This window comes from Carcharhinus amblyrhynchos, chromosome 9, assembly GCF_965287045.1.
Source record: "Carcharhinus amblyrhynchos chromosome 9, sCarAmb.v2.hapA, whole genome shotgun sequence".
Lineage (NCBI taxonomy): Eukaryota > Metazoa > Chordata > Chondrichthyes > Carcharhiniformes > Carcharhinidae > Carcharhinus > Carcharhinus amblyrhynchos.
In genome coordinates, this window is record NC_137332.1 from 47,948,517 (window position 1) to 47,962,067 (window position 13,551).

Sequence of the window (13,551 nt, forward strand, 5' to 3'; positions counted from 1 at the left end):
TATGTGTGTGTATGCGTATGTGTATGTGTGTGTATGTGTGTGTGTGAGAGAGAACGAGAAAGGGGTGAGTGTGTGTCAGACAGAGAAGTGAGTGTTTCCGCAAGGTGTGTGTGTGTGAGAGAGAAATCTGTGAATGTATGTGTGTTTGTGAGGGAATGGTGAGTATGTGTGCGCATGAGAAAGAGAGGTGGGTGTGTGTGCATGAGAGCAAGGTGAAGGTGTGTGTGCATGAGAGAGATGTGAGTGTGTGTGAGAGGAAGAAAGATGTGTGTGTGTGTCAATGAGATTGAAGTTGCATTCTTACCATTTGAACCAAAGAAGCAACAACACTTAATGATAGAAAGGTAAAATCTAAGTACATTTTTTAAAATAATTCTTAATTATAGTAAGCATAAACATAACAAGTTGAAAATCTTCTATAAATTAGGCTTTGCATGTTTGTATCTATTGCACAAAAACCATCATATATTTGTGTGTTAACTCTTCAACACAATACAAATGTTTCTCAGGAATTCTGTCAATACTCTTGGGAGATCAAAAGGGTTCTATGTTGAAAAGTTGGGGAAATACTTCTCTAAGGTGCAAACATCCAAAGGGAGAGGTAAATCAACTATGGTTAACAAAAAAAAAAATTGCATTAGATCAAGGGAGTGGCTTTGAAGGATGCCAGAAAAAGTGGTAAGCCTGAGGACTGGCAGCAATTTAGAACCCAGCAAAGGAGAACCAAGAAATTAGTTAAGAGAGGGGAAAGAGCATTAGAATTCAATCTAGCGAGGAACATACAGGCAGGCTTTAAAGTTTTCTTTAGGTATGTGAACAGGAAAAGATTAGCTCAAATTAATGTAGGACATTACAGGTGGACACAGGAGAATTTATAGTGGTGGACAGGAAATTGGAGAAACAAAACAGTTATTTTGTACCTGTCTTCACAGAAGAATTCTCTTCCAGAGACGAAGGGACTTGTGAAACTGAGAAACTACAAGAAATTAGTACTAGTAAAGAGGTAGTACTTGACAAGTTAACTATATTGAAGGTTAGTGAATCCCTTGGGCCAGAGTGTTGAATGAGATAGCGAATGAGGTAGTGGATACATTTGATGTTATGTTTCAAAATTCTATAGATTCTGGAAAGGTTCCTGCAGGCTGGAAAGTAGCAAATGTAACCTCAGTATTTAAGAAGGAAGAAAAAGGAGGAATGGAGAATACAGACCAGTTAGTTTGATGTCACTATTATGGAAAATCTTAGAATCTATTATAAAGGATGTGATAACTGGACATTTAGAAAGAATAGTAAACTTGGACAGAGTTGACATGGATTTATGAAAGGGAAATCACGTTTGACAAACTTGGAATTTTTTGCAGCATTGATAAAGGAGAACCAATGAATGAGAAATATTTGGATTTTCTGTATTTGGATTTTCAGAAGACTTTTGATCAGATCCCATACAGGATGTTAGTAAATGAAATTAGAGCACATGGGATTGGAGAAAATATACTAAATGGACTGAGAGTTGGTAAACAGGTAGAAAGCAGATATTACAAATAAATGATCATTCTCAGGATAGCAGGATACTTAGTGGGAAGACCAAAAATCATAGCTGTTCACAATCTAGATAAATGATTTGGATGTAGGGACCAATTTTAATATTTCCAAATTTGCTGATGACACAAAACTAAGTGGCAACCTAAGTTGTGAGAAGGATGCAAGTTGACTTCAAGAGGTCTTGGACAGGTGAAATGAATGGACTAGAACATGGCAGATGGAATTTTCTGTGAATAAGTGCAAAATTATTCATTTTGATAAAAAAAGGTAGATTATTTCTTAAATAGTGAGAGGTTGGGAAGTACAGGTGTCCAAAGGGTGGGGTGGGGTGAGGGCCTTCAAGGGTGTGGGGTTTGGGGCAGTCAGGCTGGGCATGAGGTCCTCAGGTTGGGGGTCGCCACTGGGTTGGGGCTCATGTGGCAAGTATTTTCTCTGCCTGCCAAAAGACATTTGATGGGTTTCATATGAAGTCAAGATCAAATCCTACTAATGTTGCACTGGATACTCTGCTATCTGTCTGCTGGAAAGGCTCTGCAATTTATGTTTGACATTCCAGCATGATGGCCACACCTTAGAGCCAATTGAAGTCCCTGGAGGTCAGGCACATGGCTGGGCATTGTCCACTGACAGTGCCATGCTGGCATTGCCAAATGACAATCTGGCAGTGCCAGGTGTGTGGGGCCAGAGTGGAGGTGGGGACTGAGTGGAGGACATGAAGTCGGGAGGGGGGGGCGGGGGCGTGGTGGTCATGATGGGGTGGGGCATGAAGGGGGGACTATATGGGGGACTACGCAATGGGGCTATCTAGGGGAGGGAGTATGTTGGGATTCATAAAGGGGATCTGTGCCAGTGATCTGTGTCAGGAAGGAGGGGGAAACATGCTGCCAATGAGGGGAGGGCAGTTCCTGATATCCTTGGGAGAAGGGAGGGAGACTTCCAGTGCACTTTTACAATGGTGTCCGATTGGTTTGCAGCTGGACACACCGGCGTGTTTAGGTGCTGTCCCTCCCAGAACCAGTTTGAAACTCTCAATTCTTCTAAAAAATGACTGTGTGGGAAGATTGTGGTCCAAAAAGACTGGGGCGATTCACTCTGGTTTTCTTGCCTTTATGACGCTTTTGGGAAAATTCTTGTTTATATTTAAGGCTGAGATAGAAGGCGGATTCTTACCGGCTCACCCGGCCTGTCATTGGGGGGGGGGGGTGGGGAGGTGGTGAAATGGTGGGCCTATGGAGGGTGGGGCATGAAGGGGGGCCCAACTGGGCGAGAAGGGAACCTGCTCTGCACTCTGCAGTGAGATCGGCAGGGAGAAGGGGGTCCAACTGCTCACTCTGCAATGGGATTGAATCCAGTGGTGGGGGTGGGGGGCTGCCCCTCTGCAGTTGTGATTGAATCAGGACAAAGGGCCCAATCAGTCTGGATGGGGCTAGATTCCTATGCTTGGGGGGCTTGCGATCAACCGCGGGCCCTCATGATTGTAAGGGGGGGGAGCGGGGAGCAAGTTGAGGCTGCTTGCAATAGCAGGAACATGACAGCTTTCTCTATCTGTTGGACCCCTGCATCTGCTTTTGAGTGTGTGTAGAATCAGAGGTCTGCACATAGGCAGTGGCTCCCTCTACAGGCTGGCTGGCAAATTAAGCCCAAACCACTGCCTGCAGCTGCTAGAAACAGTCTGCACCATTCTTTCAATGACTAAGTGTGAAAGATTGGGAGTGAAAACATGCCCAAAAAACAGATCAGGAACTCTTCCATTTTCAAGGTAGCTGGACACTTATAATCAATCTCATAAAATTCCACCCAGATAGTTTTTTGATCAGTAAGGGAATCAATTATGGGTAATGATCAGGAAAGTGGATATGAGGAATGCCGGATCAGCCGTGATCCTTTTGAATGGCGGAGCAGGCTCGAGGGACCAAACAACCTACACATGTTTCTATTTCTTGTGGTCTAATGGAAGCTAATGACATCAAGTGTTATGGAGATAGTGCAGGAAAGTGATGATCAGCCATGATCTAATTCAGTGGTGCAGAAGGCTTGATGAGCTGAATGTTCTACTCCTGTTCCTATATTTCATATCTTTGTGACTCATATACTTCTCAATGATTTTCAAAGGAGGAAAGCAATTTTGTGATAGATTTGAGATGGGAGATTTTAAGAACAAATTTAATTATATTTACTATCCCAAATCCACAACAGAGGTAAATTCAGGACAAGATGTCTAGATTTAAAAACATTATGACTGTCCAATCAAAATAACTGAGTTATGGTATTATAGATGAAACATGATATTGCAGACACAATACTGTTCCATTGAGGAGTTCCCCTAACTGGTATCTAAATTCTTTCATGTGAGGATAGGCCACTTAACCATTGCCACCATAGCTGAGCATAATTCACTCTTATGTGCGCTTTCAAACTTGGGTCACAGGATGGCAATCATGAGTGAAACTCGGTGAAGGCATTGAAACTAATTCTAGTGCTCAATCACCATGTTGGATAAGATCTGTGAACATATTTTAGGCCATGGATTCAATTTGGAATTTTCCTGATTTGGGTTCTGTTCCGTGCTTGGCAGAAAACTTACCAAACCAGCCATAACACGAGTCAAACAAATGGCTTGAAACTGTGCTTTTAAGAATTGCAAAAATAAATATGCAACATTTACAGTAGTGAAACTTTTTGAAAAGAAAAAGGCACACTCACCCTATCTAACCTTTTAGCTTCTATATGCCTGAGCAGTTGTTGTCGCCAGTCTAGAGGTATTTTAGCAGAGTTCTCATCTCCTTTCAACTGTGAAGACCTGATCCTTATATCATTGCTCTCTGAAGGCTTTTCGCTGTAGTTATTGATGTTATAATCTGAAGGTAACTTCTCTAACAGAGCTGCCATTGTAGGCCTTGCTGAAACAGGCCTGGTTTGAGAGAACCCATAGCTCTCTGTACTGTAGCTTCTTGCAGACAAAGGTCTCCTCTGAGTTAATGGTTTATCTTGGAAATTCCTACCCTGATTTTTAATGTCCTGGAATGTTGAATAGTCTTCTTCATATCTTCCATTCCTTTTAAGATACTGTGATTCAACCAATGATGCACTGTTTTGGTGTTCTAATACTCCTCTGAAATGTGTCCTGACATATCTGTCACTTTGTGGCAACTCTGGAGCTTCATTTACCCGTCGAGGCAACACCATTTCTGTGGAAGTCGCCAGGGAGTCACCCCTTCTTAAATATCCAGCTCTGTCCCCTTGATTTGAAAATCGAGGATTAGTTGGTTCATCGTTCACTGAAGGTTGGGAGAATGAATACATATGTTCTACAGGTTGATAACCTCTGAAGGAGCGTGGACTGATGAGATCTTTTGAAACATTTTTGCTTTGCTGGACACCATAGTCAACATTATGTGTAAAAGATGTGGTAACACGCCTCTCAGGTTTAACATTTATTGTACCCTGGGGATTGAAACTTTGGTCAAAATGGTACACTTTTTTTGTAATTGGGTACTTTTGACAGATCTTTCCACTTCCATATGCTTCTGATAAATCTTCATCCAACATTGGAGCGGAAAGACTACGTGACATACCTTGTTCTTGTATTGGCATTTGCTCCGGCATATCAATGCTACCTGGATTTTCTGAACTGGAGCCATAACTGTCCAGTGGTATGTTATAAATCTTGAAAGCCCCAATGTCAATTTCATCAATGCTTTGGGATTTCTTAAACTGGCCAGCTTTAACTGATCTCATCATTGGTGCAAGTCTCTCTGTACTTTTACTGACAATTATAGCACTCTTAGCAGACTCAGGTCTGCAGATGTGTGAGAACTTATCTGCATGACTTCGATTTAAATTGGATTCTCTAGAGTTGAGAAAACTCCATGGAGCACCTGATGTAAATGGGCTGCATAATTCAGTAATCCCACGCACTGACTGTTGATCTGAATCTTTCCTATCAGGGAGAGGACTGCTGAAAGGAGTACTATCCAATTTTGATGGAAATGCTGTCCTATCCTCAAATGGACTCGGAGTCCTAGTCCAGTTCTGCCAAGGATTACTTGGAGGCACTTCAGTTTCTGGCGTATTCCTGATGCTGTGTACTCCATGCACAGATTGTTCTAATTCCAGTGGAACTCCTATAATTCTGTCCTGTCTCATTAATGGCCTACGCCCATGTGCAGATATGCTCCTTGATTTTGTGCTTATTAAGGGGTTGGCACTGGGATTTTCTAAGATTGCAGTGCTTTCTTCTGCGACAAAACCTGTATTGTCATAATGAGAATTATCATTCCACTTATCAGGAAAAGTTTCATTCACTGGGTGCCTCTCAGTACGCTGCTGTAGACTTGCTGTTGATGCTGCCTCTCTCTGACTGAGTAAAGGTTTTGCTTCAATGTTTTGTTGAAATGTCTGTGTTAACCTGCTGAGTCAGAAGAATACAATACATTTGAATGCAGATAAATAATTCCTGGTATTTTAAAATTCATTTATTCATTAACTTAAAAATAGTGAAGAGCACTAAACTGTTCCTGCAATTCTCATAGTAGAACACTGGAGTATCAGCTGTCATATTCTGATTTTAGTTGCTCCACAAGATTGCGGCACAATATCGTGAGAGTTATTTAATCTGGGAACTGATTAACTCAGTAACATTTTTGTCTCATGTCACAATCCTTACTGGAGGATCAGTCTCAGACATAATGCACCAGGACATGAAATGACACTGGAATCCATAGACTAACAGTTACCAAATGAAAACCCCATACTTCTCACACATAAATCAATAGGACAATATATTAAAAATTAGTTTCTATGAAGTGCGGGCCATGTATATTATGAACTGCACTGAGCACAATCTCATTTCACACAGAACATTTTGGTCAGCAGGGAGAGTCTTGTGTCTTGTGATATACATAGACTAAACCCAGGGTTCAATGGCCAGTTGTATAACCCATAGTAATGGTTGTCCATTCCTTATTTTAGGTTTAGAAAACTTGATGGAAAACATTTGTAATCTTTATGGCTATTATTAATTAGAAACAATTAATGTCCAAAAACCTAATTAAATAATTCTACCAATTTCCCCAACCTCCCAGTTTGTTGAACAGTTGTTACAACTATTTTGGAAAACAGTCTGGGACACAGAGTTACCCACAGCTCCTCCTGAGGATGCTGCACTTGAAATACTATCTAAATGGAAATCATCTATCTAAGGCAGGTGGATCAGATTCCCTTGACTTGGCATCAGATTCAAACAGACAATGGGAAAAGAGAAATCCATGCCACAAAGACTGCTTCATCTGAGATTCAAACATGCGAGTTTCTAAGAGCCAAGCACTTAACCTATTGAGTTAACATCCTGCTCAATTAATGGAATGAATGCTTTAATATACCATTTTGTTTTGTCAAACCACTGCCTGTCAAGTGAACTGTTAAGACATCTTATTTGTCTTAATTAATTCAGCCCCCAGTCAATATTAGCTTCCTATCATTACCTTATTAATTAAAACAGAACACAAAGAAAACAGATAATGGTTTCAACTCCACTGCAGTGGAGTTGTCAAGTTTGTGTGTGTCAAGTTTATGCAAAGATAAAATGATCAAATACACTGAGCCTTTGGGCTAAAGGAACTAATTGCCTAAATGTCTTCCTCTACTAATTTCTTCCTCTACCTGGGAATAAATACAAAAGCCCTTAGAATTTGCTGCTTATGAAACACTGTATTTGCTTCATTGGCAATTTTGTTTTATACTACAAATAACCTTTTTGTTTTAATATTTTGGAATACAAATCCCACAGATTATATTCTCCTTTATGTGCCTGCATATCAACCAATATATGCAGACAACATTAAATATGTTGTTCCATAAAAGCAGCCATATACATTTACGTGTCACAAGAGGACTGCATGCACAAGTGCATCTCTTAACTTGGTCTTTCACCAAAAGATTGGACAGGAATTTGGAGCATAGATACACCGCTACATAGTATGCAGTTTTTTACTGGCTGCCACTTTGAAGGGACTAAAACCACTTCTGTATTGCCAGAAACGTCTTTGGCCTGGTTTTAAACCCAATCTGTGTGTATAGCTAGCACCCTTTGTTCACTGTTCTAGACTATCCATTGGTAACACTTACTGGAAAAGAAAACTGAAGATTGATAGCATCCCCTCCCACTTCACTATAAAATAAATTCTGGCTCTGCTGCAAGTGCAAGAATTTCAGTCCCTCACCTCTCCCATTTGAGCAGAAATTTGGGCCTTTCTCATGTATTATGAGGAAGAGCCTTACTCCATACTGACAAATCCCAAACCTGTGCACCCAACCTGGGAGTGAAAATCCAGGCCTTGGTCTTTGTCTTGTGCAACTTCACAGGAGGTAAAATTGGCAGCTTGTGATTGAAAACTTCTATAGCATTTCTAAAATAATGCACTGTTTATTCGCAGGGAAGACTAACTGACTGCCACAACTATTTCTGAGAACACAGAGCATGATTAAATTAAATAGTTGCAAGTAGCCTTGAGAGGGCAGAGGGGGAATCAATATCACAGGATCAAGTTCTGATAAATAGTATTGAAAACAAAAGATAATATTAATCTATCCTTTCCTCATGTAGACGCTGCTTAACATGTATATTTCTACTTAATTGAAAAAGCACAAGTCCAGAAATTAGTGGTTTTGATAAACAATTAGCATATTCATGGTACATTCCAGTTTCCATCATTCTAATTGTCATTAACTCATTCAATTATAAATGTCATACTAACATTTGTTCACTTTGACTGTCAGCAACAATTTCTAGTCTATTTTCTGCTTTTAACCTTGTCTTCACATGTAGGCATCATACGTGGTAGGTAGAGCAAATATTTCAAGTTGCTGAACTTCCACCAGAACTGGCAAATGTTACAGATGAATAACTGAGAGGAGAAGAGAGCCAAAGAAAAGGGTGGAGGAAAATAAATTCTGATTTGTGTTTGGGGTGGGGGTGCAAGAAATGTTTAAATGACAGCAGTAAAAATGGTGTGCCAAAAAAGGCAATAATGAAAGACATTAGAGAAAGAATAAACGTACCTGAGATCTGTAGGATACAAAGATAGTTACAGCAGACTAGTAAAAAGGGAAGGAAGCATGGAAAGTCTGGCAAAGCAGAGAAGGCTTCAGTGTTTTGGGAGTAAGGTGGGAGATGGCACCAAGGGTAAGTGTTGGGTATCACAGTCCCAGGCATCCACATAGAATTACATAAAATTACAACACAGAAAGAAGCCATTTGTCCTATTGTGTCCACACTAGTTCTCAGTGACAATATTACAGCAGGACCCACTGCCCTGCAATTTGCTTGAATCCCTGCAAATCTTTTTTCTTCAGATTGTTATTGAATTTCCATTTGAAAGCTATGGTTCAATCTGTGTCTACTACACTCTCAGGCAGTGCATATCAGTTCCAAATTACTCACAGTATAAACATTTTTTTTCCTTATATTGCCTCTGGGTCTTTGGTCAATCATCTTAAATTGATGTTTCTAGTTCTTGACACTTTGATCAATTACAACAGTATCTTCCTATCTACTCTGTCTGGACCCTCATGAGTTTGAGCACCTATATCCTACCAGTCTCTTCTCCAAGGAGAACATCTCCAATCTATCCTCTTAATGAAATCCCTCATCCATGGAATCATTCTTGAAGATATTTTCTCCATTGCTTTCACATCTTACTGAAAATATAGTGTCCAGAATTGGACAGAATGTTCCCATTGAGACTGAGCTATTGTTTTTTATAAAGGTTCATCATAACTTTACTTTTATACTCTAGAGGCTGGATATTACAGCTCCATGATGCTGGACTTTACAGGTTTACAGCCTATTAAATTCCATGGGCATCACACCTGCTGCCCAATCACTCATTCCTGTGACAATTTTACAAGTTGGGTGGCTTCATCATCCAAACGAGGTCCTTAAGTGGCCAATTAATGCCTGTTTAAGGGGCTTGCCCTGGCACTACTGGTATTTAAACGATGACAGGCAAGGCCAACACCAAACGTCCATCTCAGCCACCCTTCACTGCACAGGTTGGCGGTGGCAATAAGGAAACAGCCTCTCTATGGGCACTCTGGGTCCATCAAAGGACCACCCAACATGTCTTCACTGCACCCTTTCCCACCCCTGTTTCCATCTTCTCTCATCTGTCTACTCTGTGTCCCCACTCCCTCAGCCCTTGCCAGTCTGGCCCTGGCAGTGTCCCCACGTGTATATTTCATTTCGGCTCCTCGTGTTTTGGGGCTGGCTGAAGTCCAAGCAGTGGCCACCACTCCCAATTGCATTTCTGGGGCTGGAGAGCTGTTGGCCATTTGATTGACTCTCCGAGACAGGACTTCAATCTCGTTTTAAAGTAGCCCTCTGAGCATTAAATGCCTTTGGGGTGAATCAACTGCATGAGGGGAACATTTGCTCCCAACCATTTTGCCAGAGTGGGCAGGAATCATGGTGACCTGTAAATTCCAATCCTGCGAGTCCTAGGATCTGTCATGCTTTATTAATCATTTTCACAACCTGCAATACCACTTTCAATGATTTAGAAGTACATATACTTCTTGGTCTTTTGTTCCCCACCTCCTTTAAATTGTACCCTTTAGCTTACATAGCCTCTCCTCTTTTATCCTTTCAAAATTTTTTACTTCATACTGCAGTAAACTTCACCTGTGCTATGTCCACCCACTTAACCAGCTAGTCTACGTCCTCTTGAAATCTGTCATCATTTTTCTCACAGCCCGCAATATTCCCAAGTTTTGTGTCATCTGCAAACTTTGAAATTGTACCTTGCAAATCTAGATCACAAATATAGATCACGATAAGTTGTGATTCTGATACCAACATCTGGAAACCTCACATATATTGTCTTCCAGTGCAAAAAAAAATTCCACTATTCTGTGTTTCCTGTCATTCAGTCAAAATCATGCCACTGTGCTTTTTATTCCATGGGATTACATTTTGCTAGGAAGTTTGTTTTATGTGGCACTTTATAAAATGCCTTTTGGAAATCTGTGTACACCATCGCATTACCCTCATCAACCCTCCCTTTTACCCTATTAAAAATCTCAATCAATTTGGTTAAATACAATTTGCCCTTAACAATACAATTCTTTAATTAATCCACTTTTGTCCAAGGAACTGTTAGTTTTGTCTTAGATTATCATTTCTAAAAGCTTTCCCACCATCAACATGAAACTGATTGGCTTGTCATTATTGGTCTTATCCTTACACCAGTTTTGAAACAAGGACATAACATTTGCAATTCCCCAGAGCCCTGGCATCAACTCTATTTTTTACTGTACCTTCCCTATTGGATGCAAGACAAATCCGGTGTCACAGGGAACAAATTGTCTTTGTCATTTATTTTAACTCTATCTACCTGCATTCTTTCACACTCCATACTCCTCACTCTCCAAAAAAAATTCAAATATCTTTTGAATTCATACAATTTAACTTAGTCACTTTCCTGTAACTTAAGGCATAAGTTTATTATCACTTTTTGTGGACAAAATACATTATGTCTTCCTTCTAACTGTTTTAAACTGTTTAATATATCTTATACTAATTAGGTATTTAAACACATTGCCATAGTGAACAATGTTTGTATTACTCCTGCTGGAAAATCTTGGTAAGTTGTCTCACAACACCAGGTTAAAGTCCGACAGTTTTATTTGATATCTCGAGCTTTTGGAGCGCTGCTCCTTCACTCACCTTGATAAAGGAGCAGCACTCCAAAAGCTCATGGTACCAGATAAACCTGTTGGACTTTAACCTGGTGTTGTGCGGCTTCTTACTGTGCCCACCCCAGTCCAATGCTGGCATCTCCACATCATGGAAAATCTCAGAAGTGATAGGAATGTAATGATTCTTCATAAATTCCTCCTCCAATCTATCCATTAACATTTTTAAAATAGTTAAATTGTGAAGAAAATTCTGCCCATTGCACCATTTCCCCCATGAAAATAGACAGCCCCATTGAAGATCCACCCTCACCTCCAGCCCCCAGGAACTCCCAACAATCCACCCAATGAGTAGGTGCAAAACAGATGAGCCAAATGGCATCCTTCTGTGCTGCTTTATTCTATGATATTTTCTCATGTCATTTTAACCTTGGCGATGTCTTACAATCCTGCAATGTGCAGCTAAGCCTTAATTCTCCCTAAGAAAAGGAACATTTGAAGAGTAAACAAAGCAATTTGTTCACTATTAGTAGAAACCTAGAATATGCAAAGACTAAAAAAGTGATTAATAATTTCTGCACCATGATGTAATGTTTGTAATGAACACGCACCTGTTTCCCCAGGAAGAAGATGCCACACCATCTTTGACTGCAGTCTGCAATGTACTGACTTTAATAGGTACTCCAGAAGAAGCAGAGGACCCTTGAGAAGGTGAGTAGTCTGAGTAGGTACCTGAGGATGCACTGTTGTTAATTCTGTCACCTTCCGATTCATCTGTTGATTCTTAATATAAGAATATTGAATAAATGTTTCTATACTGATTATCAAAAATACTTCTTAAAATAATATTTTCAAATTTCTTAAATTAGTATTTTCAAAATCTTAAGGTATGTAAAATAAAATTTGGAAGTAAAATGTTTAAACTAAAGAAAACAGTGATTTTGTTATACTGTACAATCTTCACTAGAAATTAAAAATTGGAGCATCTTTATGATTTGGTGGAAAATGTGCCATAAGTCCAGGAGAGCATTCATTCCTTTGTCCTGTCATTAGTTAGCTATTCTTAGCTGAGTTCACACCTAGGGTGCTACAGTCGATCTCAGTGTTCATGTGTTAGAGGTGTGAAATGTCACACAGGGCTCCCAGTCCTATAATTTTCATGTGACTCCTGTTGCAAAGTAGAGGTATGTGGAAATAGGGAGCTAACCCACTGTAATGTAATGTCCAAAGCCAATTTGCCTATTGGCCTCGTTAGGTCCATACAAGAACAGTCAATTGAATGCGGTCCTGGACCACTGTTAAATCTGTGAATCAGCATCTTCAGAGAGGAGAGGAGAATGTTTTTTTAATGAAATCAAAAGGTAAAGAACAGTCACATTGAAATGGCTCTGTTATGATTCAACTCCTGACAGGATAACAAAAATCTTACCTGTGGAAAACAACTGGTCAAGTTATTTTGCTATATCCATATCCTGGAGCTTCTCATCAGATAGGTTTGACAGGCTTTTATGGTTTCCTTTAATAAATTTTTTTTGCTTTCTTTCAAATTGCATTTCAAGAAACCAACAGCTGTGAGCTGGCACTCAGCATTATGATGTTACATCTGGTTTCTGTAGCCCAGTCTCACAGTTTTAAATCCATTTATTGATGGCGTACCAACATTATTGTACTGTTCAATTGGCTGTTCAAATCTTATGAGGTAAGATTGAAACCAGGAAAGGTGAGGAGCTTTGAGGGAATGCAGAAACTAGATCTTTAAAAGTGGAGATTTGAACTCCCTTGGTGGGGGGGGGAGGTGTGTGTGTGTGTGTGTGTGTGTGTGTGTGTGTGTGTGTGTGTGTGTGTGTGTGTGTGTGTGTGTGTGTGTGTGTGTGTGTGTGTGTGTGTGTGTGTGTGTGTGTGTGTGATAGTTTAATGAGATTGTGAAGTCAAAAAGGATACCCTGAACGTCCAGGTGGTTTGCTGATAAATCTGTGGGGTCTGTCTTGGTCATATCTGCCATTTATGGTGTAGTGTAGTATGTTCAACCACAGTTTGCATGTTAATTCACATATCTCTCATGTTAATTTTGAATGTTTGAGTACAGGATAAATATTATAAATTTTTCTGACTTCGTAAAGTTTACCTTGCTTATTTAAAATTATGGAATGTTGTGGGTTTATTCTCTAAGTAAGGACCTGAGATCTTAAACTTTGTTACTTTAAACAAAATGTTACTGGTCCCTAACTGGATTGTACTAAAAAATGGGACACCAGTCCAGGATCATAACAGGCTCTTTACTGAACCCATATGGGTCTGTAATTTATTGAAGTAGCA

The 13,551-nt window shown here is 40.0% G+C and overlaps 1 protein-coding gene across 1 annotated transcript in view; it reads right to left on the reverse strand.

The window, feature by feature from the left end:
• The window catches only part of lrrc7 (leucine rich repeat containing 7), a 256,525-nt gene that overhangs the window by 65,640 nt on the left and 177,334 nt on the right, over positions 1-13,551 (reverse strand). The window contains exons 17-18 of the mRNA XM_080196575.1: positions 11,847-12,018; positions 4,246-5,953 (exon numbers count right to left, since the gene is read on the reverse strand). Coding sequence (XP_080052701.1) covers positions 4,246-5,953; positions 11,847-12,018 — 1,880 coding nt within the window. The remainder of the gene's footprint in view (positions 1-4,245; positions 5,954-11,846; positions 12,019-13,551) is intronic.